Source organism: Grammomys surdaster, unplaced genomic scaffold (genome assembly GCF_004785775.1).
Source record: "Grammomys surdaster isolate TR1022 unplaced genomic scaffold, NIH_TR_1.0 242, whole genome shotgun sequence".
NCBI classification, from domain to species: Eukaryota; Metazoa; Chordata; class Mammalia; order Rodentia; family Muridae; genus Grammomys; species Grammomys surdaster.
In genome coordinates this window covers 4,223,351-4,238,473 of record NW_021604687.1, presented here as the reverse complement: position 1 = coordinate 4,238,473, position 15,123 = coordinate 4,223,351, and the positions used below count along the sequence as shown (strand labels likewise).

The 15,123-nt window shown below is 44.4% G+C and overlaps 1 protein-coding gene and 1 long non-coding RNA gene across 3 annotated transcripts; one reads left to right on the top strand and one right to left on the bottom strand.

Annotated features, from left to right (window-relative positions):
* Positions 1-49: 49 nt before the first annotated feature.
* Positions 50-5,761, bottom strand: Fzd4 (frizzled class receptor 4). The gene is made up of 2 exons (XM_028774667.1): positions 5,161-5,761; positions 50-3,137 (listed from the first exon to the last, which is right to left on the bottom strand). The coding sequence occupies exons 1-2, from the start codon at positions 5,443-5,445 to the stop codon at positions 1,809-1,811; spliced, it is 1,614 nt and encodes a 537-aa protein (XP_028630500.1). The 5' UTR covers positions 5,446-5,761; the 3' UTR covers positions 50-1,808.
* Positions 5,762-7,282: 1,521 nt separating this feature from the next.
* Positions 7,283-14,916, top strand: LOC114627007. Of its 2 annotated transcripts, XR_003712327.1 has the most exons (4): positions 7,283-7,308; positions 10,405-10,483; positions 11,639-11,823; positions 13,937-14,916. It is a non-coding gene; the product is annotated as an uncharacterized LOC114627007 (long non-coding RNA). The 2 variants fall into 2 exon arrangements; XR_003712326.1 differs by lacking the exon at positions 7,283-7,308 and having other exon boundaries at positions 9,671-10,483.
* The last annotated feature ends 207 nt before the right edge of the window (positions 14,917-15,123 follow it).

Here is a 15,123-nt window from a genome sequence, read left to right as displayed (position 1 = left end):
AGAGAGAGAGAGAGAGAGAGAGAGAGAGAGAGAGAGAGAGAGAGAGATATCCAATTTTTAAAAATTTATATTTCCAGAATTTGAACACATATTTGGGATTTGGAGTCCATGAAATGTTTCTCCACAAAGTATGATTGGACAAAACATTAAGAGCTCTTTTACTAAAAGCACGAATCAATAAATAACTGCAGTTACTGAAACAGACAGGCATGAAATACAAGGAGAGCAACCTGTGACATGTACAACGTTTTGTCCCAGAGTTCTGGTGATTAAAAGGCCTAATGCAGGTTAAGAAAAAGGGCAGTCACAATTTTAAAAGAACTGCAACTTTTGATAGGTTGCTAGCGGGTACCCCCTTGTGAGGGACTTAAAGCATAAATTTTAAAGACTTTGGATACCCTAGCAAAGGCAATTAAGACTCGTGCTGTTAGACTTTGCAGCTCATTTCATTTGGTCTACACTATATCCCCTGCTAACCAATCCTCCATTCTGGAGGTTCATTAGGCACCATATAAATACTCCAGGCCACACTGCCTCCAATGAAATCTTATAAGGAGCCTTTGCCCATTACTAAGGAACAATTATACACCAAGTATTTGGATCTGCTGTCCTTAGTTGCCTTTACAAAGTTGAATAAGTCTCCATTGTGGCAAGTAGACCAAACCCCGATAACATTCTTATGCTACAGGGAGGCTGGGGGGGGAAGGCACTATCACACTAAGAATGCAAGTTGACCACAGTTTTAAAGTCAATTGAGTATACTATGTCATGGTCCAAGAATGTGCTTTTAATTGTAATTGACACACACAAATTACACAGTTAATCTGTGTGAATGCAAAGTTGCCAAGAAATTTAACATTTCAGTTCTTCCAGACTGGCGTCTGCCTAGATGCAATCACACAAACTAAAATATTTTTAAGTCCCAATTGCTTAACATTGCTTAATGCAATAGGTCTCTGGGGTCGGGAAGGTAAGTCAACTTAGCAAATCTCATTCTCCTCTGAGTTAAGTGATTGTCAGAAAGTGAATCACCTTTCCTTTTCCTCTCATTAGGCATACTGCAGTGCAAAAAAAAATATTCCTATAAAAATAACTCTTTTTTTTTGAGTCATTAGTGTAAAAGTGAAGAAAACAGGACTGCCTAGAATTAGGGATGTTGAAATGTAAGGAGAGAGAAATCCACTGGATACCTTATGTGTGTTAGTACAGTACTTTTGTTTGCTCAAACAATTCTGTTTTACGACAAAGGCACTGAAGGATTTTGACACCACCTCTTGGGAGTGCGCTCCAGAGTTCTAAACAGCAGACAGTGTAGGCCAGAAGATGTTTATGTTAGACCAGCCAAACTATAAAACTCCGCAACACGTCTCCCAAACCAGCATTTCCAGTGTTTACAGATCACTTTGCTATCTGCAAGACCTAGTTACTATTTAAAATTTAAAAGTTTTAAAACTTAATCTTTCTCCTCGCATGTTATCAACTCACAGCTGAAATCCCACCCAGTAGGAAGCAAACACCATCACCCCGGACTTTGGGAATATAAGCTGGAGGGACCTCCACAGACTCTAAGCTGTGACCTGCTAAAGTGATCAACATTTTGATTTTTCACAGCTTTGAAAGCCTCTAACTGGCTTTTCTACTTTGGACCACTCCAAAGTCTGCAGCGAAATCATCAGTCATCTGATGCCGAGTTGGGTGAGGGGTGGTGGGCTGACGTGGGGGTGTGTGCTGAAGTGTTTCTAGTTTGTTCAAACTGAGATTCACTGCATCGTTTCCTTCAACGTGAGGAAAGTGGAAGCTGGCTAGGCTTATACCACAGTTTCATTGCCTTTCCCTGGCTTCACCCAACCATTCCCCCTCTTCTCTCTCTTTACCTTCCCAGAATTCACCAATCGGTTAGAACATTTTTGCCACGTGTGAAGAGTTTTGGCAGACCAAATCCACATGCCTGAAGTGATGCCCACGAGCAAAGACATAAAAATTTTCAACATTTCAACTGCCATGTTTGAATCATCTGCAGAATACCGAAAGAGTGCCCAGTTTGAGATTTCATAGAAATAACAGGCAATCACACAGGTTGCAGGAACTGTGTACAGTACTGAGAAGACCCCGATCTTGACCATTAGCCTTTCCAACTTGTCTGTCTTTGTCCCATCTTTCTGAAGATTTGACCGAATTTTGAATAAGGCCACCAAGCCTGCTGCAATGAACAGAGTTCCAATCACCAAATACGTAAAGAGAGGAGCCACCACAAAGCCAGTGAGGGCATCTAGGTTTTGGTTCCCAACATAGCACAGGCCAGTCAGTTCATCGGCATCCACTAGTCTCATAATCAAGATGACAATGGTTTTCACTGCGGGAATAGCCCAGGCTGCAATGTGGAAATAAGAACTGTGCATTTCAATGGCTTCGTGACCCCACTTGAGTCCTGCTGCCAAAAACCACGTGAGTGTCAAAATAACCCACCAAATGGAGCTGGCCATTCCAAAAAAGTACATCAGCAAGAAAATTATTGCACATCCTGTGTTCTTAAGTCCTTCTTGGATGAGAACGGGTTCTGCCGCCTCTTCAAAATCACAGGATATCCTTTCCCGGCCTACAGTCAGCCGAACAATATAAGCAATGCTATAAATATTATAGCACATACTGAGAAATATGATGGGGCGCTCAGGGTAAGAAAACCTGGATGAATCGATCAGGAAGGTCAGCACAGTGAAGGTGGTGGAGATGAAGCAGAGGCTGGCCCACACAGCCATCCAAATATCTGTGAACTCCTTAGCTGAGCGGCTATACAAGCCAGCATCGTAGCCACACTTGAGAACACAGTTCAGGCTCCTTTTCACCCAGATGTACTGATCAGAATTGGTTCCCACCGAGTGGCACTCTTCCCCCGGCTGGATGGGAGTTTTGTGGGGCAAGGGTACCTCTTCGTCACCTGGTCCTTCCATGCACATGTGGTTGTGGTCATTCTGGGGTGGGAACTTGCTGCAGTTCAGGCTGTCCGGCCAGGCAAACCCAAATTCTTTCAGGACTGGTTCACATCGTCTCTTGACTGAAAGACACATGCCACCGCAAGGGCCGATGGGGATGTTGATCTTCTCTGTGCACATTGGCACATAAACCGAACAAAGGAAGAACTGGAAAAGTAATGACAGGAACAAAGAAAACAATGAGTGAGATTTGACCAAAAGCACTGAGCTGAGTGAATGCTTCCAGGCAGTGTACATATCTACTTTTAAGCCAGCCTACTGGGAATACGTCTGTTTACTCTAACCTCAGACTCTGCTGCCTAATAATCCATCACTTTTACACAGCTTCCTTGATCGGGCTCTAGTGCTCCCTTTCACAGGAGCATAAATGAGGAAATAAAATGTGTCTGAAGAATTACATAATCTTTTTTCACATAATCCTTACAAAAATAAACTTTTAAAAAGTGACTTCCAATATCTCTCTCCTTCTAGCTAATATTTGAGAGAACTAGAGTCTAATAAATTGACTTTGTCACTTAGGTCATGGGTGCCTGACTTTTATCCTTATTTCTCTGTCCCTTAAAATGTAGATCCTGTGACCATTCTATTTTCCCCTAATTTACATTTTAACTTTAAAAAGTCAATCCCGAATTTAAACAGAAAATGTACTCATTTGAGACTCTTGGACCCAAGGAGAAAATATGAGTTGGGGGTTCTTTGGTCTCCAGGGATTTGTTTGGCTAGCAACTCCTCAATGATTAATAATGAAGCACAATAGGAAGATGTAAATGTTAAGTCCCTGAAATTGCAATAGCAGCAGGGGAGAGTCCAGTTGCTGTCCTCAATTCCTCCAGCATTGATAAACAGTCTCCTTGGCTCCTTACAGATGTTGTCTATGAAGTCTAGAGTTACAAGTAACTATTTTCCAGCATGTAAAGGGATCCAGTCTTGTCTTTCAAAACAGCTTGGCTGCCTCCCCAGGATACATGTAATTAAAAATATATATCCCTGCAAAAGCTGTTTCTCCAACAAAATTGCCACTGATGTCAACTATGTGCTGTTTCCAAAATGTGAGTGAGAGGATCATTTCTCAAACTTTCATAACCTAGTTTGGAAGTCCTGAAACTTCCACAGGGATATTTCACCAGCAACAGGTCTAATCCCAACCATCTTCCCCAAACCACAATTCAGCTTTTACAATGACCTATGTGAAAACCTGAGCCTGTAAATAAACTGTATGTCTGTTTCTTATCTCGCTAGAGCCAGAAATATCGATTTCTTGAGGTTTCAACCTGGACAGCTCTAACCTCCATTTTTTTTTTTATTAAAGCCACTCAGTCTCACCAACCAAAACATGACTAATGTTAAGTTTTTAAAACGTCATTCCAATCCATTTCCCATTGAGTTGGCTGTATAAGAGAAATTATAACTATGCTACATATGCAAGTTACTTTTCACTTTTTATTGAAAGAATTTCTGTATCATTACACATTACCAAAGTTATAACATCTTAATGACCAGCAAGAAAAGGAAAAGGGGGAGGGGAGAAGGTCTTCAAATATGCAAACTACTTTCCTGGAGCTTTTTCAGTACCTCCAAACACTAAACCTGCCTCCAACGCTAAAGACAAGAAAGAACTCAGGCCAACCTAACTAACCACTCTTTCCTGTATGACCTCTACGGCGGTGGGACATTCTGCAGAAAACAGTCAGTGATGTTTTATTTGGTAACCTACACTCAAAAATACAGCCAGAAAGGAGGTCGATGAGCGACCTGGAAGGGCGAAGTTCTGTCTCCTTAGCACTCCTTCCAAGTTTTAGGTGCAATCGGCTGCCCTGCCAGGACTCGCCCACCAAGCAGCGACTGCCTGCCGGAATCCTTGGCAAAGATAACCCTCAACTCCACTGGGGTTAGGGGCTTGGCCAGACATGGTCAGGGGAGAAAAACGGAAGGGCGGGGTGTAAGAATAGGTTCTTTCGCGGGCCAGATGACTTACACAACGTTTTGGCTTCCAGTCTCCAAGAGGGACAGAAAAGTGGGGGGTGGGGTGCGGGTTGGAAATCACTCTTTCAGGAGTTGTACCTTCAAGTTAGGAAGGGAGTAGGGGTCTCTATCTGTCAGGGATCCCAAGGAAGGAGTTTGGGAGTCCCTGTCTACCGAGTCCTCCGGGGATGGGGGTAGGGGCGCCCACCTGCAGCTGGCTGGAGCAGCCGTACTGGATGAGCGGCGTGAAAGTTGTCAGCTGCAGCTCGGCGTCTGTCTGCAGCTCGTGTCCCACTAAGTTGGGCATCTTGGTAACGTTGTAGCCGAGGTTCTGGCACATGGCGATGCGGATAGGGTCACAGCGCCGCTCCTCCTCGTCCCCGAACCCCAGGGTCGGCCGCAGGAGCAGAAGCAACTGCAGCAGCAGCCCCAGCCTGAGCCCGACGCCTCCAGGCGCCCCCCGGACGCTCGGCCCTGTGCCCGGCCAGGCCATGGCCAGAGCCGCGGGCAGCAGCGTCGGAGGCTGCTCTAGCAGACACCCCCAGTTTGCACAGGGGCGCTGGTGGCCGCGCTGCTCCCAGCTCCGGATAGGGAATGCCGTAAGGCGCCAAGGGCGACGAGGGGGCAGCGGCCGCTTCTCCAGCAGCTGTACGAGACTGTGCGGGATATCAGACGTCCGGTGCCGGGGCCGAGGGATGGACTGCTAGGGTCATGGCTGCAGGCGGCGATCCCAGAACCCGGCGCCGGCCGAGTCCGGCTCCACGGCGAAGCCCGCCTGCACTCTACGCCGCGCTGTTCTCACCGCCCCATCCCTCTGCGGCGCTGGAGGTTCGCAGGGCGGGGGCGGGGCGGGACGGACAACTCGACTGTCCAATGAAAGCCCCCCCTAGGGCAGAGAGGGCGGGAAGGGGCGGGGCCTCTCTCCCGCTGTAAGGGTCAGGCCCCCGCCCGCGGCTTGATCCTCTCTCCCTTGCTCGCTCCAGAGCCGCCCCGCCCCGCTTGGCTTCCCGGCGCTAGGCTTGCAACCATCCGGATCCAGTGCACACTGTGGCCAGGCGTCGATGGAGCCCCGTGGCTCCTACCCAGCCAACCTGCTCTCCTTTTCCAGGTGAGACGTGCTCTCACATCTGTGCCCCTTTCACGTCCTTCCCCTTACAGCTGTCACCTCCGGCCCCGTGGCCACCTCGGTATCAAGCAAAATAGTACACACAAAGAACACGGTATTTGGGGTTTACACAGATTGTGGCTTTAAATCCTCGCTGTGTGACCTTGAGCAAATTGCTCAACCTCTCCGGGTCAGGTTCCTCATCCGTAAAGTGACTTGGGAGGATTAGCGATAAAGCCTAAAAGGCTTAGAGTTGGTGCCTGGTACTGAGCGAGTTCGCAGAAATTTTCACCCCTAGCCAGTGGGGCTGGCGCCCGCCCCCCTCCCGGCCCCGCCCCGCCCCGCGCTCGGCGAGACCTGCGCCCGGGAGCTGCCGGTCTCTGCCCCGGTGGGGGAGGCGCCCCAGAGCAAAGAGCAGGCGATGGGCTCGCACTCCGATTTCCTCACCGTACGAAATGAAATTCCACAGGGGGATTCGAAAGGAAATGAGGCCGGGACGCTCCGTGCTTCTCGGCCCGCCGCCCTTCCTGTCTCGGGGACACGGTTTCTAAATAAGGTTGGGAGGGTGAGAGCGCGGGAGGGAAGAGGCTTGACCTGTGCACCCGAAGCGAGGAAGGCGCACAGGCCACAGGGATGCCCTTTCCCAGACCCCGGACACCTTTCCCCTGCATCCTGCACTCTTTTCGTCCCCATTCTTACTCTGTGTAGCGCTCTGGGGTTCAGCAGATGTTTCCACCCGTGTTCCAATCCAGCTTCTCTCCTTTTCACCCACAAAGGAAGGACTTTATGTTGGGTCCTCCCTCTCCCTGCTTCCCATTTGGCCAGTGGAACTCTCAGCAGGTGATTTCCTAAACCATGTACTTGTTGCTTGATTGGTCAAACTAATGGGAGCCTCCAACTGGCCACGCGGTAGGCCAGTTTCTGAGTGAAGTCCATGTTCTCCTCCTGTCACATAGCGGTTCTCAGTACACGAGGTAATGCCCGCAGCGCAGATCATCTAGCATAGTGACCGATGAATAATGCTCGATAACGCGGCTGTCACTTTTGTGTTTATATCTGGGACAGATCGTGAAATGTAGATTTTAAGACTACCCCTTGCTTGTCAGTCTCGTGCTAAATTTTGAGGATACTGGTAATCAGTAAAGGGATTCCTCCTCTCTCCTTCAGATCTGTTTGTCTAAGCCGCGCCTGTGAGTTTCTGATGTTCTTTGTGCTTTCCCATTTCAGCTGATCCTCTGGCACACAGCGAAGGTAAAGTACAAATGGGAAGGATACATGCACTCAAATTTTGTAGCTTTAGTTTTCTTATGTTGGCTGGCCCTGGTTGAAGGTAAGTATGGAATCAGCTGTTTTGAGTATTTGCCTCTGTGCCTGGAACTGTTGGGCATATAAAAGCTGCATCATCTCAAGTCATTGTCCTAATCTGGTAAAGAATGTTTTGGTCCTTTAAGTAGACTGGGGAACTGAGTCTAAATCAAAGCAATAGTTAGCAATGATAGGACCCACCAAATTGGAGCCCAACCTTTTAAAGCTGGAGGGCAGGATTACTTTCCAGGAGTTCAGGACCAGGTTGAGTCCTCTGTATACAAGTGCCACTGGCTTACAGGGATGCATACATAATCAGATGGAGAGGGCAGTGACCTATTCATTATTTGAGAGGAACAAATTAGATGAATAAATTAAATTGATGGATACAGGATCCCCATTCTCTAGGATCACATAGGAGACAAACAAAGAAACACACTGGGCATGGTAAGCCCACAGAGAACCATGAGCAAATTGGAGGTGGAGGTAGCTGAGTTTGGAGAGCTACTCAAAGAGATGATCAGCAAGACTGTGAGCTACTTACCAAAGTGGGCTTGGAGTATAGCTGGCACTTCGCCTAGAGCAGGGTGTGTGCATGGTTTATGAAACTGAATTTCCTGAAGTCAAGGAGGAGGATGGATTTGTTACCCACAGATCACCTGGCTAATAGGCAGGACGTCGTTGGTGCGAAGGGGCACTATTATCAAATCAGTAACAGATTTCATAAGAAACCCTATTCTGCACCAGTGTTCCATGACTTATACTCAGAATTGTATTTAATTATTAAAAGCCATCTAAGAAAGCATTTTTAAGAGAAGTCAAACAGTCTAACCAAGGTGCCCCAGTATGTAGTAGAGAAGGACTCAGTTGCCCATTTGCTGTAGTCTAAAGTCCTTGTCCATGTTCCTGTTCTCAGAGAGGAAAGTGCTCAATTCTCAGCCTAGTCTACCATTAAGGATGACCTTTTCTGGGGGGGTCCTGACCTCTTCTCCGAGGCCTGGAATCTCTACTTAAGCATGTTTGAAGCAACTTGTCTCCTCTGAGAACACATGAAGAAGCTCCTTTTCCATCAGAAGCTTTTCCTGTCAACAGCTTTTCTTTCTAGCCAGGGAACTCATCACAGGTATTTTCCAAAAAAGAAAGCCAGGGGAATCACATTTCAGTCTGAATGTGGAGAGAAAACAAAGACCAGGACTTCAGGCTAAGTCTGAGTGGCCCCTTGGCCTCCTTCTCCTGGAGTTGTTCACACGGTCCATAACTGCCCCTGGTATCAAATACAGTGTGCTTGCCTTTGTTACAGAAAATACTTCTCTGAGGGGTTTGAGCAGAGGGCTATCGCCCAGTGACAGGCACAGTGTGTCTGAGAGGAAAAGATAGAGATGCATGAAAAGAACCTTCACTTACCCTAAAGTACAGGTCACCAGCCCCTAGTGGCTTTGTCCCAAGTGCAGGGCAATTTCCTTGGTCCAGCCTTCTAGTTTTTAGGATGCAAACCCTTTAGAGCTGCAACAAACATGACTTCTGTGGGTGGCTGGGCAGCTGGAGGGCTCAGTATTTGCAATCAAATGAAAGGCTGGGATCCAGTGAATTCCTGTGATGTGTTAAGTTTTCAACCTGCACTGATCTATTTGTGTAATGGTGCCTGAGTTAAAAGCTCCATTTGGAGGCCAGCAGTTAGGTTAAAAAAAAAAAATCTACCACCTAAGGGGTTGGGTGCAGTAAACATGCTTTCCCTCCTAAGGAAAACCTCTTATTTGTAGTTCTTTGCTAACCCAATTAAATGTTGAAGTGGTCACCCCAGAGCCTGCTTTTTATTTCCAGAGAAACAATCCAACTAATCCATATTCAGTAGCTTCTAAGAAAAGTCTTATTCCAACCACTCATGAAGAAACCAGCTTCTTTGAATCTAGACAGGACATTTAGAAATCACAAAGAGCTGTCTTGATAGAAAATGCAAGAGAGTGATTCATTATTACCCTGGTTGGTTTGGGAGGGGAAATTCACTGGGATTAATACGTGTACCTATAGGGAATTTATTATGGAGCCACCAAGCTCCCAGTTTACATTGGGAGACACCAAGCCACATCCCATCAGTTTTCATGTAGCCTGGGCACTATGCTTACACCCAAACTAATAATAAAACAAAAACATGGATGCTGGGTCAGGTGGAAGAGAACATTAATCTCGCTCCAAGCTGAGCAATTGTAAGTCCTAAAAGGCTAAGTAACTGCTATTAAAAGGCAGAGTCAAAGTCCCTTTTTGGTCCATTGTGTTACTAGCCTGCATAGAATTATCACCACAGGGCTCTTGATGTCAAGTAATCAATTCCTATTCCATCCACCATACTTTTAGCAAGAGTGAGATGGAACATTGGAAATTCTTATTAGTGGTGATGATATTGTAAACATACGGGCAGCCAATGATGTCTGCGGGAGGCTAAAATGAATGCAAATGTACCGTGTGCCCCCACAGGCTAATCTCAACGCAGTGTTCACTTTCACATCATTAGCTTACATATTACTCAGACAAGGTATGTAGCCATACACACGATGTTCCCTATCTTAAAGGCATTTACAGTTCACAGTCACATGAGATCAAAAGAGAAACACATTTCTTTATGGTTGGTGTTTTTCCTTGCCCTCCCTTAACTCCATCCATTTCTATTGCCATACACAAAATTCTGTCTGTGTTCTAAGCCTATATACCTTGTTTACACTGTCTCTGTCAGAGGCAGCGAGTGCCATGTCCTTCGCTGATCCATAGATGTCACTTAAGATTGTGGGTAGATATAGAAAACTGCCAAAATGTAGTTATGTCCTGCCCTTCTTGTAACTCAGGCACGATACAGTGTCCAGTTTTCTTCTGAAATTGGTTGTTTGACAATCATCTATCTTTCTTTCTACATTTTACTGTGCCTATTCTTAAACGCTCTGAGGTGAAACAGTTGTCTGGGCTGAAATGGTGGCTTAAATTAGAGGCAGAATGAGTTTATTTGCTTCACAAATAATCAAACTATAATATTTTCTTATCACCATGTATTAGCCATTTGAACATTATCAGCTGAAGTCGTTGAGAATTATGTGTAACACAGGACAGAGCAAGACTCTCAAGCCGAGATGAAGTAAGTTGGGGGATGACTTCTTGGTAAGTTTATAGAAAAATTAGAAGGAGAGCTTAGTTTTGAGGGATGGGTAAGTTTCCAAGAGACCAAGGGAAGGATGGCAGTGAAACAGTAGTCTCAGAAGCAGCAGTCCTCCTCGCTGGATTTGGTGAAAATGAATAGGAATAAAAATAACAGGCAAAGGGTGACCTAGCCACTACTGTACACAGGCACTAGTATAAAGATAGAGGGACTTCATAGCCTCTGTCAAGGGAAAAGGAGGGACTGCTGTGTCCTGTGATGTGGAAACATCTTTGCCATTTTACCATTACCTTCATCTGGAAGCTAAGTATGACCAAAGACATGTGTTCAAATTCTGAATTGATACAGAGTGGAGTTATAGCGCTTGGTACTGTTTCAGTTTAGCTTACTAGAAGGTTCTTTGGCATATTGCAGGAGTGCATGTGAATACATGCATGCATGTATGTGCATGTGTGTGATTGTGTGAGTGAGTGAGTGTGTGTGTGTGTGTTATCTATGCACGAACACTTGTGCATACATATTTGTGTGCTGGTATACTCACCCATGTGTGTGTGTGTGTGTGTGTAGGCCAGAGGTATGTCTTCCATTTCTCTTAACTTTTCTCCTTCTCCTTCTCCTTCTCCTTCTCCTTCTCCTTCTCCTTCTCCTTCTCCTTCTCCTCTCCTTCTCCTTCTCCTCCTTCTCCTTCTTCTTCTTCCTCTTCCTTCTCCTCTTCCTCTTCTTTTCTTCTTCTCCCTCTCCCTCTTCCTTTTTCTTTTCCTCCTTCTCTCTCTCCTTCTCCTCCATCCTCTTCCATCTCCTCTTTCTTTATCTTCTCCTTTTCCTACTCTCCCCTCCTTCTTCTTCCTCTTCCTCCTTCTTTGAGACATTGCTTCTCAGTGAGCCTGGATTTCAGTGTTTAAGCTAGGTTAGCTAGCCAGAAAGCCCTGGAACTCTTCCTCTAACAGTCCTCGCCTCTATCCCTTGCCAGTCTTTCACTTGTAGACTTGCCACCCCAGGCTCTCATATGGGTCCTAGGATCTGAACTTAGGTCCTCATGATCGCACAGCAAACACATTAATCAGCTATGTTCTCTATCCTACCCATAAGGCTTGACCACTTTTTAAAAGAATTTCCTTCCCTATATCATTCCAGATTAATGGTGACCCTAAGGAAAATTAGCACGACATTGGAAGTAAAGGAGAAGCAGTTGTTTGATGCTCTGAAAGTCAGGTGTGAGTACAAGACAGCCTGAACACTCAGACACTGTCACCTACCTGTTGCCACAGTGGTTAGCATGAAACAGCAGCTGGATCTGAAGTTCCTCCAAATGCTAACAAGTGAGCCCTTCTAGTCACTGTTGACAAAGCTTGGGGGTGGTTAAACAGTGTATCACTGTGAGTTCCATTTTGCCCTGGATTTCACACATGCCACAGCCAGCTTCCAGCCTTTCTCCCTGATTGCAGCCCAACCTGCTCTTAGGTGATTTCAGGAACAACAGGCAACATTGGAGGATTTATAATAAACTCTTTATTCTACCTCACTCATAATTCCCCTGACTAGTAATCCCATAAAAAGATTCATCGACTGTTAATACATGGAAACTGCTCTTCAACTTATAGGGAAGCTGCAGCAAACAAGTGTGACTTGCCCACGTGGCATACAGATGATGAGATATTGGGCCTTAGATCTTTGAACAAGTATGTATCAGATTCTTCTTTGATGTATGTATCTGCCTGTAATCAGCTTGTTGTACTAGATCTGCAGCAAGCATTTAATTGACCCAGGCACTTGGTGTTTTTACATATGTTATCTCGTTTAATCCACCCTATCCCCAGAACAGATATTAAATCAGAATTACTTCTCTCCACCAGTCTGAACTGCCCAGTCTGCTTCCCTAACTCTGTCTTTGTACTGCTCACCAGTGATCTGGTCTCTGTACAAGAGTGAGCTTTTAAAACCAATTCCACAGGTTATATTCCTTGTAGATTGAAAAGTTTTTGGGTTTTTCTCATTGCAACTGGAACAAAATTTACCAGGCATGGAAAGAGAGCTCCCTTTTCAGCGACACTTGTATTTTATTTTATTTTATTTTATTATTTTATTTTTTTATTTTATTTTATTTTATTTTATTTTATTTTATTTTATTTTATTTTATTTTATTTACCATGGTATACCACTGTGTCCTTCCCTCATGTCCTAAAACATTCTAAGCTAGTACCTGGCTGTCTTCTCTGCCTAGAATGTTTCCCATAGTCCTTCTCTTAACAGACATCATTGTCTCTGAGACCTTCTCTGGACCCTTTGACCATTTATTTACTCCTTAACTCTGTTTTGCTTCCTTCAAAATTGTTCCTCCCCTCTCTCAAAAAAACTTGCCTGAGGTGCCACAGTAAATGGCAGAAAAAATGTTCTGAGTGAGGCCCGTTTGGCTCTGTGGGCAGTGCTTTATCTGTTATACCCTCCTTCTGCCTTTCTTAGCTTTATTTTTCCTACAGGTCTTCTATGCACTAAATAAATATACCATAGGACGTTAGAACTGAATGGAACATTTGATAATTAGCTATTTTCATGTGAAGTCATTACAGTAAGGTAATGAATGACTTAGCAACTACTGATTGAGGTTTCACAGTGTGTATTGCTAAGGTAGGTAGAACAGGGTAGACATTGTAAGTCGCTCACTTACATCCTAAGGATTTCCAGATATCTTTAAAAAAAAAAAAAAGAAGAAGAAAGAAAAAAAGAAAAAAAAACCTGGTTTTGCTACAGTAGCCCTTGAGTCCTCAGTTTCAAGATGTGAATGAAGCTGGATGCTGTGGCAAATGGCTGTAAGTGAAATACAGAGGAGGCTGAGGTGGGAGGAGGCTGAGGTAGGGAGACCCTGCTGCAGAGCAAATGAAAGGGACTGAACTGTAAATGTCTTTTGTTTCCCTGTTTATCTACTTTGCTTTTGAGAACCCAAACCCATGATGTCAATTCTATAAATTTTAAAACCAGGCAGAGGAATGCCTTTTAAGAAAATGTTCTTCAGGCATATGTCAAGAAAAGACAGGAGCCGATAGCATCTGATAGCCAGAGACCTGCAAGGACATTTCCAGATCCGCTGCTGCAGAACCCTGTTTAGCAGATAAAGAAGCTGGGACCCTGTAGAAATGATTCATGGAGGAACAGGGCTAGAGCCACTTGTGAGTCATGTGCTACATCAGTCTGTCTTTCCTTTACCTCCTTTGTTTTGTAGACACAGCAAAGGCCCAACAGGCCGACTTGAGGCTACAGACAGTACACAGAAAGCTAGTATGTGACCCCAACTGTTCACCCACTCAGTATGAACCGCTACCTGCCTGTAACGACTAGTCACTCCACATCTGCCATCCGCACTCTTCCTTCTTATCAGAAGGTTGTTTCTCAGAAAAGTGCTGTGTTTGATTCTTGCTTCTGTGCTTCTATTTACAGCTTCCTGTTGGGGCAGGCTAATGAAGTCTAAAACTTACAGCATCCATACTACATCAGGATTAGAGAAGTCGGGGGCTCAGAGGATTTCAGAATTGTTGTTACCGCCGAGGCTACACACTCTGTTATCACCTAATTTGGCAGATAAATGATTCAGAGAGAAAGAGGAATATCAGTTAATTGTCCACATTGGTACTGCTAGGATGACACAGCGCAAGGCCAGATCCCGGGGCACCTGACTTCATGGTTCAGTACTTTTTTATGCTGAGACCACAGCATAATACAACAATATCATAACACTGACCCAGCCAGAGCATCTTCTACCATGGAAGTTCGGAAATTCTATTTCTTCTTCAAAATTAAAGGCCTGCCACAGTGTCTGTCCTCAAGAACAAAAGCAAACATAAAATGTCTTTATCATCCTAATAATTTTATGAGAATCAAGAGGTAAAAATATGAAATTTCTTGCTTTTGGGTTTAGAAAATGATGTTAGCTTTCCTTAGCTAACTTTATGTTACAAGTGAAAATGTATATGTTAATGATGTACAACACAATATTTGATATATTTATACTTAGTGAAATGATAATCAAAATGAAGTTAATTAATAGATCCATAACACCACACAATTATCTTTATGTATATGTATCAAAAATACTTAAGCTAACTTACCTCAGCAGAGGTCTACTAATTAGTCACCATGTCATACAGATCTGTATAGCTTATTCATCTTGCATAAGATCTATGTATTTGCATAATATGTTACCCTTTGACTATCAATTCTCCATTTACGTAAACCATACCTTAACGATTTTCTCTTTCCGTGAGATTGAAGCTTTTAGGTTGCATGTGTAAGTGACAACATACAGTACTTGCCATTTTGTGCCCAACTTACTTCACTTAGCGCAATGTCTTCCAAGTTCCTATTTGGAGTGTGACAGGATTTCCTTGTGTTTTTATAAATCAGACTAATATTCCATTCCATGTGTGTGTGATGTTTACTTCATACATTCATCCACTGATGGATGCTTACTTTAATTCAATACCTCGACTATTATAAATAGTGCTTCAGTCAATGTAGCAGTATTGATATCTCTTTGACAAACTGATTTTATTTTCATTAGAGATGTGTGTGTGTCTACCCAATGAGTTTAACTAAAGCTGCTAACATGAGCATAGTGGGGAGTTGTT